The sequence below is a fragment of the Laccaria bicolor genome, genomic scaffold (assembly GCF_000143565.1).
Source record: "Laccaria bicolor S238N-H82 LACBIscaffold_37 genomic scaffold, whole genome shotgun sequence".
Taxonomy (NCBI): domain Eukaryota; kingdom Fungi; phylum Basidiomycota; class Agaricomycetes; order Agaricales; family Hydnangiaceae; genus Laccaria; species Laccaria bicolor.
Window position 1 is genome coordinate 512,545 of NW_001889908.1, and position 20,810 is coordinate 533,354.

The following is a 20,810-nucleotide window of genomic DNA, read 5'->3' on the forward strand; positions in this document are numbered from 1 at the left end:
GTAGCGATTTGCCGTCCATAAGTCCTGCTCAGAGGCATTCTCAAGGAACTCCTCCCAGTGCCTGCGCTTCGCCTCTATGATCGCCTCCCCGTACTCATTCCTCGCCTTTCGTATCTCTGTATGAGATTCGTGATCTGGCGAGGCTCTGTATCTGTAGGCTAGACGACTTAGCTTCTTCATATTCGTCTTTTGTCGACTTAAGTCGTTATTCCACCACCTTTTCGAAAAGGGACATGGCTTGTTCATTGGAACCCTGGTGCGGATAGTGTCTTGTATCGCCGCCGTTAGCTCTTCCGCAGCTTCCTTGAATTGCTGCTTCGTTTGAAGTATCTGAGGGGGTGGTAGCTCGAGCAGTCGGTCGGCCAAGTTTTCTTGAAAGTCGTCCCAGTCGACAGCCCGGAAGTTGTATGATATCTTTGGAGCTATGCGTTCCTGTGGAAGGGTAATGTAAGTTGCTATGGGGAAATGGTCAGTCGCTGGTGGCCTGAGCGACGGGTCGACCTCGCATCGAATGATCAGGTCATAGATGTCTTCCGTGCACCAGAAGTTGTCAGGGCGGGAAATTTTCTTGGTGACCATGTGTTCGAGGGTCGGCTGCCCCTTTGGAAGGGCCATCTTTAAATTAAGGTCAGCTAGCAGCTCAATTAGCTTCCCCGCCTCCTCCAGTGCCGCAGGTGTGAAGAGTCTGTCATCCATTTCGTCGTCCCACATGGGATGGTGCCTGTTGAAGTCGCCTGCGAGTATTAGTTGGTCGTCTGCCCTGGATAGAAGCTCTGCCCGGTTTGTGCGTAGGTATTCGTGTGTTAGTCGAAGGGTTCTTGAATGCGTGCAGTCGTTGTATATATTGAGGATGGTCAGGCGTCCGTATAAGCCGGTTAGTTGAATAGCCGTGATGTCGTTTGTGCCGGGGATGTTGAGGATCTTCCATGAACTGGTCGCCAGGTCGGAGCTGACCCACATTATCGATCTTGTGGTTGGTGTGTCGTCCTTGTATCGGTCCACTGGTATGACCACCACGTATCCGTTGGGCGTCCTGATGTTTCCCATGGCCGTCACATGAGGCTCTTGTACCATGACGATATCCCAGTCCTTTCTCGACACTTTATTGTATAGCTCCAGGTGGGCCTTCGATGACTTGTTTAAATTGATCTGTAATATCCGTAACCTAGTTGGCGATTGTTGCAGTTGTTCAGACATGGGCAATGACTTGGGTGGTGGAACTGTCAGGGGGCGGCGAGCCGTTGCTTGAGGCCGGGGGAGCTATAGGGGATTCTGGGTTAGGAAAAACAGGAGGGGGAGACTTATCCGCTGGGGTCTTCGATTGCTGACGTGCCCGTGAATCCCTGGTGTACGGTCTTCCACTTGGGGCCGCGGGCTCGAAACCCAGTTGAGTTTGCCTGTACCTGTCTTTCTGTGAGCCTGGTTGTACCGTATTAACATGAATCTCAGCCTGTGGTACTCGGCGGCCATAGGATGGGTAGGATGGAGCCCATGTCCACGATTCCTTTGCTGGGAAAAAGGGTAGATCGTTGGCCGGATCCCTGGCGTTGAGTTCATCTATCTTCCGGAGGAGAGTTGGACAGCCGCGGTCCCAGCTTGTATGAGAGTGCGTCCTGCAAGACTTACAGTAAGTAACGTCTTGCGCTGAGCACTTACTCGTCCAATGATCCCCCCCACATGTACCGCATACATTCACCTCCTTTGCGATGATGCATTCCAGAGCGATATGGTCCCAACCTTGACACTTGAGGCACCTTATGGGCTCCTTCTTGCACTTCGCTACTGAGACCCTCTTGTGACATATTGACAGACCGTTGACTATCGCCCGATTGGCCGATTCCGCGTCCGAGAATGTGGCAATTACGTGGGCGAAACGTTGGTCTGGTCGTCTTCGTGCTGGGGGCTTGATCCACCTCAGTTTTGTCAGCGCACCCTTCGGTATGTTGTTCATTTCTTCAATCTCCCCCCTGTCCTTTTCACTGTTAGCATCCAGGTTCAGCGGCACGTAGTAGGCGACGACATTGAACGACCTCGTCTTGAAAGAGGCTTCTGTCTCCCCTAGCTCCTGCAGGAAGGCCTCTGCGTTGGCCTTGGAGGCCAGCCAGGCCACGCCGTCGTCTGTGACCATTTCTACCAATATGCCGCCGTTTTGTAGCTTCAAAGCCGACCTAATTTTGTGCTGTTGTCCTGTCGCCCTTCCCATTGCCTCTGCGAACTTGCCCACCAGAGCCAGATTGGCGCAGTTGCTGAGGCTTGATCCCTTGGGTAGGTTGATTAGAGATTGTCATTGCCTGATGTTCTCCTTCGCAGCTAGACGAGGGTTAGCATCCATTGGGGCTCCAGAGGCCGTCCTTGTCAACGCGTCCCTGTATGGGGAGCTGGCTGTGTTCCCTGCCTGTTGTGCCGCTTTTTCGACCACTGCTGCTAATTCCACTGTCTTTTCTTTCAACACCTCCGTCTTCTTCTCCAGCTCCTCCATAACCTTCTCTGTGAGCACCTCCGTGAACGTCTTCAAGTCGTTGGTCAACTCGTTGAGCTGAGCATTGGCGATATCCCTAATGTCTTCCGCCACTACCTCCAGTTCGACGTCTCTCAACAGAAAAGCGACCGCGCGTACTGCGTTAACCGCAGGGAGGGCAACGCCCGGCATGGCCGCGATCTGGAAGAGCGTCGTGGCGAGTGCACCCAAAGTGAGCAGTGCCCCCGCCGGAACCATGAGCAGCCTTCCCTCGAGGAAAGATCTCCCTTTCTCTGAGTCACCGATTTCGTGTTCGTCTTCATCTGTCTCCACCGCCCCGGTGGCTCTCGTCTTTCCTCGTTCCTGTACTTCTGTGTCGATTGGTCGAGTTTGTCGAGTGGTCGTCACTTTACCTTTTTGTGGCGGAGCCGCCTGACTTTTGGGCTTCTGCCCGGTCCCAGACATGCTCTAGCCTCTGAGGTTGTTATTAGCTGGTTTGGTAATAATATAAAAGTTTTTTGAAAGCTGTATGTAGGCCAGAATGCAAGGGGGGAGCACAATTTTAATTTAATATATCATGTTGATTTTTTTGACAAGGCCAATATGGCCAGACTAACCAACCAGGCGTGGGTAGTGTTGCCAGAGCTTGGCTCGGCTTGGCTGAGCCATGTGAGCCAAGCCAAAAGTAGCCAAGCAGAGCTGTTCTCACCACTTGGGCATCCCCAGCGGCTGCACCCCGCTTATGAGCCAGCTCCTTGATGGGATAGCTGGCTCAGCCACGGCTTGTATCCTATTTTGGAAGTAACAATACAAACAAAACCATAGCTTTGACAGTACAAGCCTTCTTACTCTGAAAATTGACCTCAATATGGACACTGATGTAGCTAATTATTCTGCCAACTTTGAAGGCTGTCGAGCAAGAGCTCACATGTACAGAGCTGATATGTTATATATGTGACTTTTTGGTTGTGACATGTGACAAACAAATGCTGTCACACATACAGGTAACCAGATCTCTCAAATTTTATGGCCAGAAAAAGTGACAAAGAGACATCAGGGTACTTGAGAGAGTGATGGTTATCCTTTGGATTACTTCCATTCATTTATTAAAGGTTTTTGACTGTAACTGCAACACTAAAGTAAAGGTTCCTTTTTTTGGTGATGAGCTGCTAGCTAGCCATGATTTGAGCCGCTGTGCCTGAACTGGAGCCATCATTTTGGCAGCTTAGCTCAGCTCCAAGCTCCCACACTGCCCGCTTTGGGCAAAGCTGAGCGGGAGCCAAGCTAAGCCAAGCTCTGGCAACACTAGGCATGGGAACAACCTTCCATATATAGGTAAATCTATAAATAGGTAATGTGTTTTGGGATGTCAGCAGCCATCTTATCCTTTGTTTGCTGCCCCTTCCTCTACTTTTCTTCATGCTCTTACATGGGTCACAAATCCAGTCATTGATATTAAGACCCACTGGCAGTCCAACCCATGAAAAGTGGTACTGCATAGTCAGTGGTCAGGCTGAAATGACACAAAAAGAAAATGACCTACCCACAATGTCTCACAGCCTTTTTGCCCACAGATAATTACTCTGCTTTTGTCCTCTGCCTCAACTGCATCACTCTCACCTCAATTACAATGTGGACAGAAAACAGTTTTATCATCTCAAATATTGTCCTCAATCTATATCATATACCAGGCTTCTTAGATCACAAGTGTGAATAGCATAGTAAGTACTGCACTTGGTAAGTGAGGACAGCTTGCAGAACGCCTCAGAGAGCGCACTGAGCTCATCCGACCCATAGATTACCCGAAATTGGTACTTTAAATAAAAAAAATTAACGGCCTACCAGCCGAACTAACCAACCAACCCCATATAGCAGATTCAAATCCCGCTCCCCCCTTGCCAGAATGCGTGTTGCAGTCGACGAGTCGCCCAAAATTTTTTGGGGTCCTAGTCGGGGTGCCACGTGGTTCAGGTCCAAGGAAGGTCCTCGCGGGGCGTTGGGGCACCACGACGCGCAGCTTTGGCGCACCCCTTCTTTGATGCACCCCTCCAATGCGTGAACCGAACTTATCAGAACTACAAGGCTACTGAGACTGCTTCGACACGTCATCGACTCATCGCAGTGCGGCAAATCCCGCCAATCCTCAAACTTACTGCTAACCAACTCCTAACCAGCTGAAATATGACACTCTCCACTCCTATTCAATCTACAAACCACTCTTCACACAACCATCGAAATGTCAATGCCTCTCTTCCCTGAAGAGCAACTCGACTCTTCCCTTGGCTACTTCTCCGCCCAACCAGCCCAAACGCTCAAAGACGGCACATGGACAATAGCTCGCAAGCTTGGGTGGGGTCCGCGATCATCCACCTGGCTCGTCATCGGCGAGGACGATCAACACCGCGCCCTGAAAATCTTGACCGCGACTGCGACCGCCGACCCGACCGCCAAAAACGAGCTTCATTTCGTCCACAAGGCCATGGAAGCCATCACACGTGGTGTTCCCCAGCTGCTTGACACGTTCGAGGAAAAGGATGAGCGGGGGAGAAGTCACTTCTGTCTGTTATTCAGGCTTCTTGGATCGTCCGTTGAGGATCTGAGGCGAGGGAACATATATCATGTGCAGAATCTACCACTTCATATCGTCCAGAAGGTTATTGGCGATATTGCGGCACGTCTTGAAGGTCTTGCTACTCAGAACATCATTCACGGTGGTAAATCTAACTATCTATTCATGAATATTCGAGTTGAACACATACTCCCGCTTCAGCTGTAACATCCGACAACTTTCTCTTCTGGTCCGTCCAATGGGGCGTCGACGTGCGAAAAGCCCTCGCAAATGTACCGGCTGACAAGCCTGTCACGGTCCAAGGAAGCGATGGAGTTTCGTATCCTACTGTCAAGTCTCAGCCGAGTCCGAACCACTATACATGGGAATCTAAAGCGGACGATATTGCCTATGCGACATTCCATCTTGCCAATTTCGCGCACGGTAATGCCTGTCTTTTCTATTGGTTTCACGATCTTATCGTTAATAACTCGCCAGACAACTGCCACAACCCTCAACACGCCTAAAAACATTCAACCACCCGAAGCCCTCACAGGGGGTAAAATCGATCTTACATCTGATGTCTGGGCGCTCGGATGTGCAGTGAGTTTAATCCTCATCCCCGCCCTTCATCTTTTTTGGAACCCGCGCTCATCGATGATGCTTAATTAACCAGACATACCTCCTCCTCACTGGAAAGCCCCCATTTGACGCATCGTATGTCGCATCGCCTGTCAAAGTCGCACAAGAAACCCTTGGCAAACTCGAAAGTCTCCTTGCTGAAAGTGCGAACATCGCAGAGAAAGATCTCGCCCCGACTGCAAAGTTCCTCAGGATGTGCCTTTCTGTTGAAATTGCGAATAGGGCGACGCCACTTGAGCTGCTGGAAGGTGGTTGGGTTACGAGTGGGTGCGCTTGTGGGTGGTGCGGTTACTGACATAGTACTGGATAGGTTACGCGACGTCTGACAACTGGCTCCCCCGTTCAGTGCAGTACACCAATTTGACACCAATGGTTTCCTGTAAGCTTTGAAAATGCTGATTGCATACGTAGCCGTGCAGAGTTCGGACTTAACTGTACTATTCTTCAATTCTTCAATTTAAAAATACGCTCGTAAAAGCCCAGCTCCCTTTCCAAAGCATCGGACATGTTCTTTTCCTGACGCCAACCATGCCCTTCACCCTCATACAATTTAAATTCCACCACACCGTGTCTGCGCTTGATGCTCTCATAAATAGCTTCGGATTGCTCCTTTGGTACGACCCTGTCAATATCTCCCTGTAAAATCTACGCCAGCAACTCATTGAGCAGAACATAGAACAATGTTGCACGGGCGACATACCAATAACGGAACAACAATCTTATCCGCGTGGTTAATAGGGGACCTCGCTTCATATACCTCCGGTACCTCATCATATGAACCACCAATAAGCTTGTCCAAATATTTAGATTCAAATTTATGAGTGAACTCAGCGAGCATCTTGAAGTTCGAAATCCCATAGCTCGACGTGGCTGCTGCGAACGCCCGGGTGTCCGAGCTGATAGAAAGAGCGGCAAGGACTGTATACCCTCCTGCGGATTGCCCGCGAATGACAACACGCTTTGGATCGATGAGTGAGTAAGGGGGGTTGGATAGCGCGCGCGATGCGAGGATACAGTCTTCCACGTCTACAATACCCCATCGTGACGCGAGTCTCTGGGTATAGGCACGTCCGTACCCGTAGGACCCGCCGTAGTTTACGTCTAACCTGTTACGAAAGTGTGTAGTAAAATCCAGATTTGAAGTGATTCAAGCGCGTACCATCCCCAACCACGCGAAGTGAAATACTGTTTCTTCCACTCTAGCGCCTGATTCGAGAGGCCTGTGGGACCACCATGAGCATTGAGCACACAAGGGGGTAATTCCCCCTCCATGCTGCTCCCAGAGTATTCGGGGTTCTGGGGAGGATAATACACAACATGGAGCGGTTCGTCCTTCGGGGCAATCTTGAGCGTCAACGGACGAGGTATAGATATAATTCCAGCAGGGAACATAACCGTTTTAGAGGCCTTCAGTAGGGAATCAAGTCTCAGCTCCTTCAATGGAGACACCGATCCGCGGAAGATGGACTCCTCGTCGTCTAACGCATGGCCATTGAAAACGAACTCCCCCTTCTCCAAAGACACTGTACGAATAACGTTGACCACGACGAACGGGCTCTCAAGCAAAAGAGGCTGAGAGCCCCCCAATAAATCGACGAAGTACAAGATCTCGCGCCCGTCCTTGATAGCAACAAAAATGGCCTTGGTGCCTTCAGCATCTATCACAGCGTGTGGAGACCAATTCAGTGACCAAAGAGGTCGACCGAAATCTTCTGGTACGGGCTCGGGAAATAGGGCTGCGGCTTCTCCTGCAGTATACTTCCACGGATTGACGTAGCCTGATTCATCAGAGGTAAAAATGAGAGTGTCGTTATTCGCCCAGGAAGGATAGCATGCGCTGATTTTCTCCCTGACCCCTGCGACGTGGGTTTCGTTTATGATCGCGAGGATGCCGTCTGCGTTGAGGGACACGTCGCCAACGAGAATCTGGCCACCCTCCCATGGCATATCCGGGTGATACCATTGATTCCATGCGAGGCGGGTACCATCCGGAGAGAACTTTGGCAACGCGTAGAAATCGGCGCTGGAAATCAGAGGATGGATGGATTTGTCCTTGGTATTGATGATACATAACGAGGTTACGATGCCGGCAGGGGTGTCGTCTGTATGGTCTTCTAAAACGGAGACGAGGAGATGGGTGTGTATGGGGTGAGGCTCGAAATTGGCGTATCGATATGGGACTTTGTCTTGAGAGCTGAATGTTAATAAAGATATCTGTGAGAAGGTTACGACTCACCTGGGGTTACTGGTTCTGGCTGATTACCATCCGAAATTCGATAGACGCGCCCATCCGGTAAATGTGAGAAGTAAATGACACCAGCGTGAATGACCGCCGCTGATCCACCGTATTCCTGAACGCCCGTTCGGACATTCCAACCTTCCCCGACTACATCCTTGTTTGATTTGGTGTGAACGAGAACGTTACGCCCCGCCTCGGACGGGCGTTTCTCGACTTGGTAGACTTCTGAAGTAATAGCGTCGACAATAACATCTGCGATGCCGTTTGCCTTGAGAATTATGAGTAAACACGTCGCGTATTGTGGAGAACGGCAAGACGTACCCCTTTAGTTATGGCTTGCGCCGTAATAGGCGATGACCAGGTCCCATACGGCGCTGTAGAAGAGACCATTGGTATGGATCTGATGGTGATAAGCAAGAGAATCGTGTGTGGCAAACAACTACAAAGCAGCGAAAATCCCACTTTTGAGATTCCGCCGAAAACTTTAATTCTCGAAATGGTCATACCTCACATGACCTGTGGGAACGACGCCGAAGTGACGCTCGTCGCTCACAAACCAACAACCATACCACGCCGTATACCTTCCCTCTCAGAATCTCCCACCCGTCAACCTGTCTCAAGTCCAACCTGACAGCTTCTGAAACCGAAAATTATCCCAACGTAGGTACAGAAACCCCGTCCCAACTACGCAAACCACATCCAGCGAGGGTGCGAAACGATGAGTCCAACGACGAGTGCTCAACCACGCCGTGGACGATAAAAGCTGCCAGCGCTGAAGAGAAGCAATCGGCCGCCCGACGCACACGACAGGACTTGGACACGGCCCCATCTACGCAAGTCCGACACCAACGACAAACATATACCAGGACGAGTGAATTCCAAAGAAGCGCGGAGGATATCTAAGCGACCACGACGCGATTCACTTGGCATGGCGTGGGATAACACCCTTCCAGGTGGGAAATGGTGGGGCTGAGAAGCTAGGGGATCCGAGTCGCGACTGGTATGTGGACCTCCCCGCTGTTAAGAACGTTGCTCTAGTCAAGCTCCAGTGGCATAGGTATTACAGATAGATATTTTGTATTGCCAATATGTAGTAGTTACTGTATTCCCTTGTAAATATTCTTCATCTTAGAAATATATCAGTGCCAAAGCGATCACTTATTTTACGTACTTATGACTTCGCGCGATACGCGTTTGGGCGCTTGTTGGGTGCAGCCTTTGGGCCGTCATCACGTGATGACGCTCCTTTTTAAGAATTAAGGTTTTCGGCGGAAAGTGATCAACTCGAAAATCCCACAAACTCGATTGCTCTTGCGCTTGCTCAAAGTCATTTTGCTGCTTTGAAGTTACCATATTCTTATCTAAATTCACTCTTTCAACGTTCAACGTTCAACGCGCAATCTCAGGAGAAGTGAGCATGGATAAAATAAGATAAGATTAGAATCACGTGCCCCTGCCAGCGTCCAGACTTTGAGTCGTTCATTCAACACCACGATGATCCACCTTTTCGGCGAAGAGAAACGACGAAATATTAATCTTGGCGGGGCATCGAAGGTCGCGAGTCAGGCCGAACTTCTTGAAGCAGCGCGAGGACGACGTAATGAACGGTGATGCTGCTGTACGAATTCAATCGTGGTGGCGCGGAGTCAGAGAGGCGAGGGAGGTCAAGATAAGACTGAGGGGCGCATTCGAAAGGGATGTAGCTGGCCTGGATGGGTTTAGGTGTCTGGTCTTGATAGGGGGCAAGGATGAGGAGGCGCTGGGTATATGGTCAAGTCAGATGGTGCAAGACGGGGAAGGTGAGTGGCTTGTAAAGCATCTTTTTCACCGCAACTTACTCTGTCATAGCACTTTTGTTTTCCCCGGCCTTGCAAGGGTCTGGGGAAAGCTGGTTAGTGCTCATACGCCAGGTCAGTTTGCTATTAGTGCAGTCGACTTCGAGACATCCACAGCACGCTCTCCAGCTAATTTATCAAGAGATTCTCACCGTTTCTTATCTTTAGATCATTGTACGCACCATCACACATTCAAGTCCTCAACCAACTACTTTCCTGCGAATCGACGAAGCGCGTATCAGGGCCACCAGGCGTGTATAGCCATAACCAGTTATCTCTTGGAACGCAATTTCTACACATTAATATCCCAGGTCATCCGACAGACAGTAAGCCACTTCTTATACTCAATTTCACCGATTTCACGTTCGTCTCTAGCCTACGCAATCCAAGATATCCCCTAGCCTCATTTCCCTCGTCACGGCGCCACTCGCCACTTTCCCCTCGCCCTCCCCGTGCATCAGCCCCATATTCACCCACATTTTTACCATTCCGCTTCTCCCAAACCGGATCCCACTTGACTCGCTGTCTCGTTTCATAACCCACATCCCATTCTCGGATCGATACGTCCTAGAGCAATATAGCGCCTTAATAACCAGTTCCACGACTACAGAAGACAAAGTTCACCTCGTGGCAAACCTGCAAACCTATGTTTATTGCCCCTCACTACTCGAAACTCGGTGGCCGCTCTCTGTCAATGTATCTCCGTTTCCTTGCAGTCCATCATTCGTGGAGGTGGGGTAAGGAGCCCGGTGGAGGTAATAGATGGTAATAAAAAGATGTTGTGTGGAAGAAGTGGAGAACACATTTTCTCTCTCTCTCTTCTTCGCCGGCAATGGATCACAAGCCCACGGAAAAGGTCGTCGAGACCACTAGCATTGTGGACTCCGACGCTCCTTACCATGCGGAACTATACGATCCCTCCAAAGAGTCGATCTGGACGCGACTTGGAGTCAACTTTGAAAGTTTCAAGCGCGCTCCGGGCACCACTGGGTACGTGCTTCATAAGGCTCGCGTCGATCATGACTTACTTTGATTTCTATTAGTGGTCAGGTCGTTGCCGGTGCTAGCAATGTCCAGGACCTCGAAAAAGTCGTGGCTGATGCCCCGATGCTTCAACAAAAAATGAAGCCCAGACATCTTCAGATGATTGCTGTCAGTGCGTTCGATCTTCCCTCCGATTTTTCGAGTGCTGATTCCACTCACTTCAGGCGGCAGTATTGGTACTGGTCTATTTGTCGGTTCCGGCTCTGCGCTCCATCACGGAGGGCCTGCTGGAGTCTTAGTTGCGTGGCTTCTCGTTAATCAACGTCACACAGGTAGGTCTTTTTTCGAACACGCTTCAACGAGGATCTAACTTCCCTTCGTTTTCTTCGGGCTCTCGGTGAAATGTCTATCCTTTATCCCGTCTCTAGAGGCTTTTACACTCCGTCCGCTCGTTTCTTGGACCCCGCTTTTGCCTATGCCATGGGATGGAATTGCGTCTTCCAATGGGCTGTCGTCCTTCCGCTTGAGATCACTGTCGCCGGGACAACAGTTCAGTACTGGGGCAAACATATTATGCCTCTAGCTGAGTGGATTACGATCTTTTATGTGGTTATCAGTGAGCCCTCTCTTTCTTTTTATCCTAGTGCGATCATCTTGCTAAGAACCATCTCAGTTATCGCTAGCGTCTTTGGAACACCGGGTTTCGCCGAAGAAGAATTCTGGTCGTCATGCCTCAAAATTTTCGTTGTTATCATGTTCATTTTCATTGGCATTGTCTGCATGTGTGGCGGCGGCCCCAAGGGTGGAGAGTATGATCACTACATCGGCGGGACATTCTGGATCCTGGCCCGTTCACTGCTGGTTTCAAGGGTATATCCGCAGTATTCGTCACTGCGGCTTTCTCGTTTGGTAAGGCGACTTTTGGTTGGTCTGGCTGCTTCTGAGACTCCTAATCCACGTGAGACTATGCCTGCTGCCGTGAAGGGTACCTTTTGGCGTATCGTAAGTCTTGGCTCTTTGATCCCTGAATGCCTTTATTGATTTATTGACGCCTTGGGATAGACGCTCATTTATGTCACCTCCCTGATCATCATCGGCCTCCTCATCCCCTGGAATGAGCCTCGTCTGCTTGGTGAGGGAGGAGCCGCCGCATCACCTTTTGTCATTGCCCTCGACAGTACTAGAATCAAGGGTCTCAACCGTGAGTTCTGTTTTATTAAAGATGCAACGTATACATTTAACAGGAAGCTCTTTATAGATTTTGTTAACATAACGATCTGCATTTCGGTCCTTTCCATTGGACTGTCATGCGTCTACGCTGGATCTCGCACACTGACGGCCCTCGCAGAAACTGGCTACGCCCCAAAGATCTTTGCGTATGGTGCGTAGGCTCTCTAACCTCAAGACTTATCTCAAGACCTTCTATGCTCTATTCACATAGTTGACAAGTCCAGCCGACCTCGAATCATTCTCGTCTCACTGGTCATGGTCGCCCAATTTTACGTGGTGCGTTGTTAAGATCCGGATTAAATGATCGCTCAGCGCCTTTGACACACGTTTTCGTAGGCTCTTTGGCCCGCTGGCGGGATGTCCAGCGATCCTAAAGAGGTCGCGATTAATTTCTTCTGTACGTCAATTTCGCCGATTCACCCAAATATTGTCTTTGTCTGAGCACTCGTTCTGGACAGCTGCGTACCTCGCTTTCCCCGTGATGATTATCTTTTACATCATTGGTTTCGCCTGGAAACGCACATGGCCTCTACGAGCTTCCGAGATCAACCTTGACCAGGGTCGCAAGTCATGGCTTACAGCAGGTGGTGATGCCAGAACCACATAGCATTTTTAGCCTAAAATTTACTTCGCAGAGCGTGAGTACATTGTTTTTGGAAGCATTCAGCGCTACAACGCGTCGGTTAGCTCACGCGAAAAGTTTCCAATCCTATCATTCCAGCAGGCATATATCCTTGTGCAAATGGGGACCTTCTAATGATATCAGCCAACGGCAACTGAACTTGAAGTTATAGGGCGAGTCGTGACTCACCAAGTTTCCTGCCTTGTATGCTACGAGTTAGCTGTACGTATAAGTGACCGAATGGTTCAAGTTTTTCAAACCTAACCAAGCCTCAAGGTCTTCGCTCGCATCAGAGTATAGAATTCATTCGCAGTTCCGTGTTGTTAGACCGGTGACCGTCTGTATATGAAGAAAGTCCTGCGTATATCGAAGTTCTCATATACAGGCTGGTCACGAGCCTACCGTGTTGTCGCGAGGGGCAATTTGTCAGAACGTTGAACCCGCTGGGGCTCTGAGAATCTGAGAATCACGCTCACGCTCGGCTTACCCCGAACACTCCAATGCCAAACAACCCACACTACACCACGTCGACACCATGGAGACGAACTCGATCGATGACGCTGAGCTCGATCGACAACACCTTCTTTCTCTATGCGCCTGAGGCACCCGAACGTTTTCCGTTACTCATCTGGCTGTGAGCAATGCCAGTGAGTACTAGGACTCGGAGGGTAGGACCATGGGCTAGCCAGATGGGTCAGTACAACACTGCCAGACCTGGGGTTTATTTTTCTTCCTTCTACCCGCTCTCGATCCTCAAGCATGCCATGCCGACTCCCAAGTGGCTCAAACCATAACCTGTAAATTTTCAATACAACCCACCTCATAAAGGATGGGAACCTCGAATTTTTCAACGACTGCTTGTTGCTCGGTATGTACATGCTTTCCTTCAATTTTGACTCACTTACCCATTCGATAGGCCCAGATGGCTGAGAACTTGCCACGGCCGAATATCAACCTCCGGCCAACACCACGGGCTCAGTGCCCTGAAAAAGATTGTGGGCGACCAACTCTGGGGAAACTCACACTTTGTGAACACCCAACGGTCATAACGAACTGGGGCCGCTATTTTCAAAAGGTATGGCCATGCATGTTGCGACATCCTTATGAGATACTAACACTCACCTTCTAGTGCACCGCTCCTGGCTGCCCGGGTTTCTTTTGGCATGACGAGCGGACACCTGAGGACAAGATCCCCGAAGCCGTTCGACTACATTTCGTCTATCGAGAGTCTGTCTCGGCAACGAGAGAAGGACTTACGTGCGGCAGGGACAAGTGCACGCGGCGGGCAAATGTGGACTGTGAAAAGTTCCCCCAACATTGCGCACCGTGTTGCCGAAATCTAGGAGGGTGTAGGGTACATGGGCAGAAGGATCGTCTGGTCTCTTCACAGCCCCCTGCCTCACAGCCCCCCTCTTCGCAGCCCCTTTCTTTGGAACTCTCCTCTTCACAGCCCCCCTCCTCGCAGTCCCCCTCTTCGCAACTCTCCTCTTCACAGCCCATTTCTGTTGTTCCTGCCACCGTTGCTAATGGTACATTCTGAATTGATTCACTGTCTCAAATTACTAACTGCAACACCAGTGACTACTCCCACTTATGCTCGCCCATTGCGCGACGACTATGCGAGGCCACTTCTTGACGACCACATCCGGCGAAATGAGTCAAACAAAAAGATCACGGATGACCGACAGGCAGCTGACGATTTGAAGAACAGGATGCAAGTAATACTGTGGAATCGGGTATGTTTCATTTATAATTTACTCTATCTGCACTCATACTAGTCACGTAGCGCGGCGAGAGTCCCATTCGCTTCAATCTCGTCAACTCTCGCCCAGGGACCCTAGTGCCTAGTGCACACACCATCTTCATGGAGTGTATCAGCCACTCTACATCGATTGAAGTGCTCACCCGACTCCCTTCCTCTTCCCGGCCTGCGGAATGGTTGATGCAAGATGTCACGTGCCCTATCTTAGCTCCCTCAAGCTCTCGCATTCTCATGCGAAGGCCTTTTTTCAAAGACGAGGATTGCTCTGGCATTGATGAAGAGTTGTCCTATTTTATAGGTGGGACTTCAACCGACGCTGTCGCCACTCATGTACCTGCCCGGGCAACCTCCGTGCCCCCACTCTCCTTTTCTTTGCGTTCCACTGGGACCCTTGCCCCTGCCGTGTCGTCATCGAGTATCACAGTCACCATCCCCAACAAAACTGTCCCTCACGAGACGTTCCCCCTTGCATACACGGTCGATATGGCAAAGGGTTTGGATCTCATGGGAAACTTTCACAATGACAACGACATCCGCAACGCCTTCGCGATCCACTTTCCGACCTGCAAGTATGTGCAATCGACATATTACCGGCACAGAAGGCACTTCAAGCAGGCAAAGAAGCTCGACATCCTTCAGACATATATCAATTATGGTCGCACGGATGAAGGCTTGTGGGTAAATCTAGTGGTGGAGCTTTCAAAGTGTACGTCGTTCGCCTTCAATCTTGTTCAAGAGCTAATGTAACATACACTACAGTACCTGCCACAATCTCTGCACCTGCATCGTCCCTCCCCCTTGTGGAGCCAACTTCTCCACTCCACACCCCACTCGTCACGCTGCCTGCAGCTGATTCAACCCCTGACCCACCTGTGTCCTCTGCTGCTTCGGTGGCGGGTGATGATGATGACTGGACAATCAGATCTGTACAAATGGAGTGGTACGAGGAAGGACCTGATGGTTTGGAGACGAGGTCTACTGGCAAAGAAGTATCCATGATATACTTGTACAGGGACTGTATGAGTGGTTCTCGCAAGACGATATGACAGGTATGTTGGGAGGTAGTCCTAGCGAGTCTCAACTGAGTCCTATCATCTTTTAGATGGTTGGCGATCATCCCACCCTTGGAACGGAGATGACAACCTTCGCCATCAAGAGCATCCACTTACCTGGCCAATGGTGGAGCCAGTCTGGGAGTAAGTTGCACGCTGTATGGCATGCAGGTGCGAGGATGGAGCAGTGCAGACTCCTTGCGAAGAAATTCCATTTAAGTCTAGCAACTAGAGTTGGATTGACGAAGAAGGGTATGTTGGTTCTCATGTACTAATCCACTGGCTGGCCTCTCACTTCGATATATAGACTTTGATGTCTTACCCACCTATCTCTTCACTTCGGGGGATGTGTGGTGTGTGGTAGCCCAACTATGGAAGACAGGTGTTCGGTACAGCAGTGGTGGGGAGGCTGTGTCAATCATGAAGCTCCGTCATCCCCAAGCCTATGACGCGCTCATTGCATTTAGTCATTTCGTGTTTCACTCCACCGACGGTGCTCTGTTACATGTTGATTTCAACTGTAAGCTCTTTCTTTGACTTCGTTGCATCAAATAATAGCTCATCATGGATTAAGGTATATGGACCCTCCCTAGCTAGGTGTACATTGTTGACTGCCAGACCCATGCCAGGTATGTCATTGCTATGGTCCCTTACATTCTTCTGACCATTACTTTGACAGTGAACATGATTGCGATGGACATAATTACCTTGGCAATGGTGGCCAGGTAGCACTAGACAACTTCACGAAAAGCCATGTTTGCAATTACCTCTGTACTAGCCTGGGCCTCGTACCATTTTAGTTACTGATAAAAATTACTTGTTTGTTTAACCATAACTCATTCATTACAAAAATGTACATCCAGTACTAGCAGTCAGGAAACCATGCCTTCACCGGAACATGCCATGGATGGTGTCCCTTTGAATGTAACTGCGAAATGGTATATCGATTTCTGTGTTTGATCATCTCATCAAGGTAGAAATTAAAACGTGTCACCTCCATATCACGAAGAATTGCCTGATACCCCCCAAGCCATACATTGGTTTGCTCGCAAATGGAAGTATTAAATTTCCACTTGTTGTTTGCATCGATAAGCTCCGGAAATGCTGCAGGATTGCAATGTGTTTGACAATGGAGGTCGGACTCCTTGTGTTTGGTGTTGAAATGGAAGACATCGACAGGCATGGCTGTGTCTTTGAAATGCTTGTCACCTATTACACGTTGATGTGCGACCAACTTGCAGTTGTTGTCAAAGATGAAGTACTTGGGAGTAGATTCAGGTGTCGGAAACGTAGCCTTCACAAATGTCTAAGGAATGGGGTTAGTACCGAAACACCTGGCATGGGAAGGGGAAAAAGTGGCATACATTGACAGCAGATATAGCTTCTGATCCAAAGAATGTCACTCGCGAGAGAATGATGCCACAAGGGCGCATAATCAACTGTTCATTATGTGTTCGTCACCTTCCAAACATGGCTCGTAGTTTGCGGTTTCCGGTTTCTGGTTTTTCACCACAACTCATGTTGTCTTCCTCCATTGTTGCTTCAATGATAACCTCGTCATCGCCTTCGCCAGTGTCCAGGTCCAACAGTATTGAATTTACAGGTATGGCTCCTGCTTTTTTGAGTTTTGCGCGTAACTGAAATATGGCCTTTCCACGTCGAAAGTACGCCTCCTCAAGCACACGATGCTCGGGATCGGTACAGGTCTTGAAGCTGACCTCAGATGCTGTGACACAATCAACTACTGCGCACTGGAAGTTCAGGTGGTTGTGCTGAGCACAGAAGCAATTTCTGTGGTTCACAAGAGTGTCTTTACAGTCATGCACTGCACAGCAGGGGTGGCCAATCGTATCACCATCACAAACAGCTGCCTGCATTTTCACTGTAAACTTATTGAGTCCATCAGAGCTTGCAAAAATAAGTAAGAACTGACTCAGCTTCCCACTTTTGTCCTTGAAGACAATGAAGCACAGATTGCAGGCATGGGGATATTGCTCTTGTCCGATACCCTCTATGAGATGATTGCGCTCCTGAAGTGCAGGGGCAAGGCGATCCTTTTGTGAGCTCTCGTTATGGGGAAGTTGCAGAATAGTTCGTCTTTCTGCTTTCTCAAGTAGAAGAGAATATAGGAAAAACCCGTTGAGTACATCCACATCTTGAAGTGACAGTGAAGTCTGCCAATCAACATTTGCTTTCTCGTATCTGTGATAATTGGACTGAAAGGCAAGTTTGTTGTTGAGAATGTGGGCATGGGGAACACGTAAAGAGGTGTTGTATATTCGTGCACAATTTGATGATGATAACCTACAGAACATCCAATTGAGAACCTGTATCATCATAGAAGCTAGACAACTTACCAACCGAAAACTTTCGTATTTGCAAAAAACTCAAGCAAGGAGCTCTCAATGAAGAAATGTTGAGCAACCTGTATCACATCAGGTACGTCACCATAGTAGGTGCGTGTATTTGAAGAGTTGTGGACAATGTAGTTATGGTGATATCGGCGTTTACATTCTATTTGCAGCAGATTAATGGAAGTAAATTTTGCATTGAGAGATTATAACATACTGCGGCAATAAAGAGAAGTAGTGTAGATGGGGAGAGCACCACTCGTTAATGTGAATAGGGTTGCCTGGTGGGTGACAGGCTCCCCAAGTGTCAAGATGTCTGAATCCACTTCTCGACGATTGACACAGAAAGCATCTTGGCATGATCGGACAGGTGGATACAGATTGCGGTACACTGTTTCACAAAGTTAGAGTAATTTTGTCAGTTGTAAGCAATTTTAGAGTACTCACAAGTTCCAAGAGTCAGAGAAAATTTATTGTATATAGTGATATCTTCCTCCTTGGCTTCAATTGCACTTAGTGTTTGAAAGTCCGGTTCGGTCCGGTTTTTTGATGCCCAGGGGCGTTAACCGTAACCGTAACCGGTCTGCCTTTTCCCCAGAAGTCAAAAGACCAGACCAGACCGCAAAAAGACCGCAGACCGCGGTTTTTTGCGGTCTATAGACTGGTTTCGGTCTGCATCAGTTTTAACCGGTTTATGACCGGTCTTTAGGCCAATATTTTAAGATTATGAATCGGTAAATTTATTAACATCTCTAATAGCTTCAAAACGAGCCCAAGAACGTTAAATTCCGTTAGGAATTGGTGCTTCTATAAAATAAGTCTGGTACATCTATTATTCCCAAAAGTAATTTACATTTTAATTCATATCTCTCTCGTTTTTTTACCAAATCGTACGTTCTTTGGTGCGTTTTAAAGGGTATTTAAGGGGCTACAAAAGACCGGTCCAAACCGGTCAAGACCGGTTCACGTTAACCGGTTTTTTTGCGGTCTTTACATTTCAAAAATAAAAGACTGTAACCGCAGGTCCGGTCTTTTGCAGTCTTGGTCCGGTCTGGTTACGGTCTTTTTCCAGTCACGAGACCGGACTTCCAAACACTAATTGCACTTAGCACTCCCCAGATTGAATATCTGAAGGTAGACCAGAGAGCTTCAATTGCAGAACTATCTTCTTGATCCATAGCCCCCATAAATACTTTGACAATCTTTGGGGGAAGTGTAGTTGGAGGAGCACGCTTGTCTTGCATCTGAGACTCAACATATGGTCGAGCAAGTTGTGCCAGTCGGAAAAAGCGAGGAATCATGTGGAAACCAAGTTTGTAAAGACTTGGAAACTTGAGCAGAGCTTCGGCTGTGGACTTTATATCCATGGTTTAGCGTAGATCCTTTTGAAGTGGCAAAAGCGGAGAACGCGACGCGACGCGACGATAAATGGTCACAGAAAGTGACATGTAGTGACACCTCGATGGGAGGTTCTCTTCCGAAATTTCGCATTTTTCTGTTCCTCAGGACACCGGTACTCATAATTTTAATGTAGATTGACTTAAAACTATGCTTAGTTGCGTAAAGTGCATTTCTGATAGTTTCAAGCTTCTTCCCCCGGGGTACAGAGGGTGAACTATGTTCTTATTGACTTTGTTTACTAGTATTGAACAACAACTTCCACCACCGGCCAATTGCGGTCATCAGGTGATTATTCTCAGGAGAATATTCTCTCCCAGTCGATTCAACGCCCTCCAATTTGTTGACGCGTCGGTCACCTGACAGTTAATTATTTACAACTCTGCTTCAAAAGGAAAATCAAGATCTGCTAGGACCAACTCTAATGGTGAAAAAAAAAACACTTCAAGGTTGCAATACGCCAGATTACAAGGATATGGACCCCTCAATTCAAAGGCGCTTTGTATTCCTGCAACTTCTAGCCAACTTCTGGCAATATGGGGGCGGTGCGAAAATAACATGGGCGTTGGCACAAAATTTCTTCATTCTCGCCCCATCATCGTCCTGCATCGTTCCCTAAGAGGCCTTCAGTAATGTCGGCGTTCTTCCAGATAGATACATCTCCTCAACTCGATGCAATTCCTCATTGTCACATCCTTTCTATAGGTTTATCCACTTCGTGAACCGCAGCGCCCACATGTCTGCCTCCAGTGAGTCCTGACCTGGAAAGACAGGTCAACAGAATGGACTCCGATACCACTCAAGTTGGGGAAGACTATGCCCCTGGAGACTGGAACCCAATTGAGAAGGCTCCTCCCCGATTCAGTTGCGATCAGGCTTCGCTTGCAGACAATCCTTACGATTATGTTGGTCTCTAAGTTGCAAGGTCTTCATGCGCCTTTTTGACTCTTCCGACAATTTTTAGGCTTCTTCTAAACGAAGTACACCTTCTAAGCCACACTCTCCGTTTCCCCCTTCTCAGGCGGAGATCCAGGAACAGGTTCGTCGACGCCATGCACCTTGCAGATCCCACTCAAAACCTCTCTCTAGACTGGCGAGAAACCATGGCGCTCCGGTGATACACGGCGCTATGATATGCCAAAGAATGGGGATGGGTGGCAGAATAACGCAATGGCGGAAAAGTACGACAACGAAATGTGCGATGCCTGGAAAGATGAGGTGGATAAGTTGTTGATCTTCGTATGCCCAGGTTTGCTGCTGAACTAACACAGAACAGGCTGGTCTCTTCTCAGGAGCCGTAACCGCTTTCACTACCCAATCCTATCAGTGGCTAGGCGAACAATCCCAGGATTCTTCAGCCTGACTTCTCAGCTTCATCGCAACACAACTCGCAAACTCTACCAATCCCTTACCACCATCCCTTGCCATCCCAGAATTCACCGTCACTCAAGCTCAAATCCGGATCAATGTAGTCTGGTTCCTCAGTCTCACAGTCAGCCTGACAACTGTGCTAGTCGGTATCCTGTGCCTACAGTGGCTCCGGGAATTCCAACGCGACGCAGCCCTCCCTCACAAAGATGCCGTGGCCCTTCCCCAAATGCGATACGAGGGACTGATCCAATGGCACGTCCCCGACATCCTCTCCATTCTCCCCCTCCTCCTCCTCCAACTATCCCTCGTCTCTTCTTC

At 49.0% G+C, this 20,810-nt stretch overlaps 6 protein-coding genes across 6 annotated transcripts; 4 read left to right on the top strand and 2 right to left on the bottom strand.

The window, feature by feature from the left end:
* Positions 1 to 1,189: 1,189 nt before the first annotated feature.
* On the bottom strand, positions 1,190 to 2,923 carry LACBIDRAFT_331988 (uncharacterized protein; the record flags this gene model as incomplete). Its single annotated transcript, XM_001886409.1, has 3 exons — positions 1,190 to 1,557; positions 1,657 to 2,260; positions 2,453 to 2,923. 3 exons carry the CDS (start codon positions 2,921 to 2,923, stop codon positions 1,190 to 1,192), a joined length of 1,443 nt encoding a protein of 480 aa, XP_001886444.1.
* A 1,771-nt stretch (positions 2,924 to 4,694) lies between these two features.
* On the top strand, positions 4,695 to 5,533 carry LACBIDRAFT_331989 (uncharacterized protein; the record flags this gene model as incomplete). Its single annotated transcript, XM_001886352.1, has 2 exons — positions 4,695 to 5,172; positions 5,229 to 5,533. 2 exons carry the CDS (start codon positions 4,695 to 4,697, stop codon positions 5,531 to 5,533), a joined length of 783 nt encoding a protein of 260 aa, XP_001886387.1.
* A 4,121-nt stretch (positions 5,534 to 9,654) lies between these two features.
* On the top strand, positions 9,655 to 10,463 carry LACBIDRAFT_307889 (uncharacterized protein; the record flags this gene model as incomplete). Its single annotated transcript, XM_001886353.1, has 3 exons — positions 9,655 to 9,686; positions 9,736 to 10,048; positions 10,098 to 10,463. The coding sequence occupies 3 exons, from the start codon at positions 9,655 to 9,657 to the stop codon at positions 10,461 to 10,463; spliced, it is 711 nt and encodes a 236-aa protein (XP_001886388.1).
* A 2,924-nt stretch (positions 10,464 to 13,387) lies between these two features.
* Positions 13,388 to 15,366, top strand: LACBIDRAFT_307891 (uncharacterized protein; the record flags this gene model as incomplete). The annotated part of the gene is made up of 6 exons (XM_001886354.1): positions 13,388 to 13,426; positions 13,475 to 13,633; positions 13,688 to 14,087; positions 14,137 to 14,294; positions 14,345 to 15,026; positions 15,080 to 15,366. 6 exons carry the CDS (start codon positions 13,388 to 13,390, stop codon positions 15,364 to 15,366), a joined length of 1,725 nt encoding a protein of 574 aa, XP_001886389.1.
* Positions 15,367 to 15,455: 89 nt separating this feature from the next.
* On the top strand, positions 15,456 to 15,969 carry LACBIDRAFT_307892 (uncharacterized protein; the record flags this gene model as incomplete). The annotated part of the gene is made up of 3 exons (XM_001886355.1): positions 15,456 to 15,624; positions 15,680 to 15,892; positions 15,947 to 15,969. The coding sequence occupies 3 exons, from the start codon at positions 15,456 to 15,458 to the stop codon at positions 15,967 to 15,969; spliced, it is 405 nt and encodes a 134-aa protein (XP_001886390.1).
* Positions 15,970 to 16,237: 268 nt separating this feature from the next.
* Positions 16,238 to 19,024, bottom strand: LACBIDRAFT_331992 (uncharacterized protein; the record flags this gene model as incomplete). The annotated part of the gene is made up of 9 exons (XM_001886410.1): positions 16,238 to 16,678; positions 16,737 to 16,811; positions 16,926 to 17,254; positions 17,306 to 17,676; positions 17,730 to 17,886; positions 17,941 to 18,114; positions 18,171 to 18,235; positions 18,291 to 18,377; positions 18,783 to 19,024. 9 exons carry the CDS (start codon positions 19,022 to 19,024, stop codon positions 16,238 to 16,240), a joined length of 1,941 nt encoding a protein of 646 aa, XP_001886445.1.
* Between the last annotated feature and the right edge of the window lie 1,786 nt (positions 19,025 to 20,810).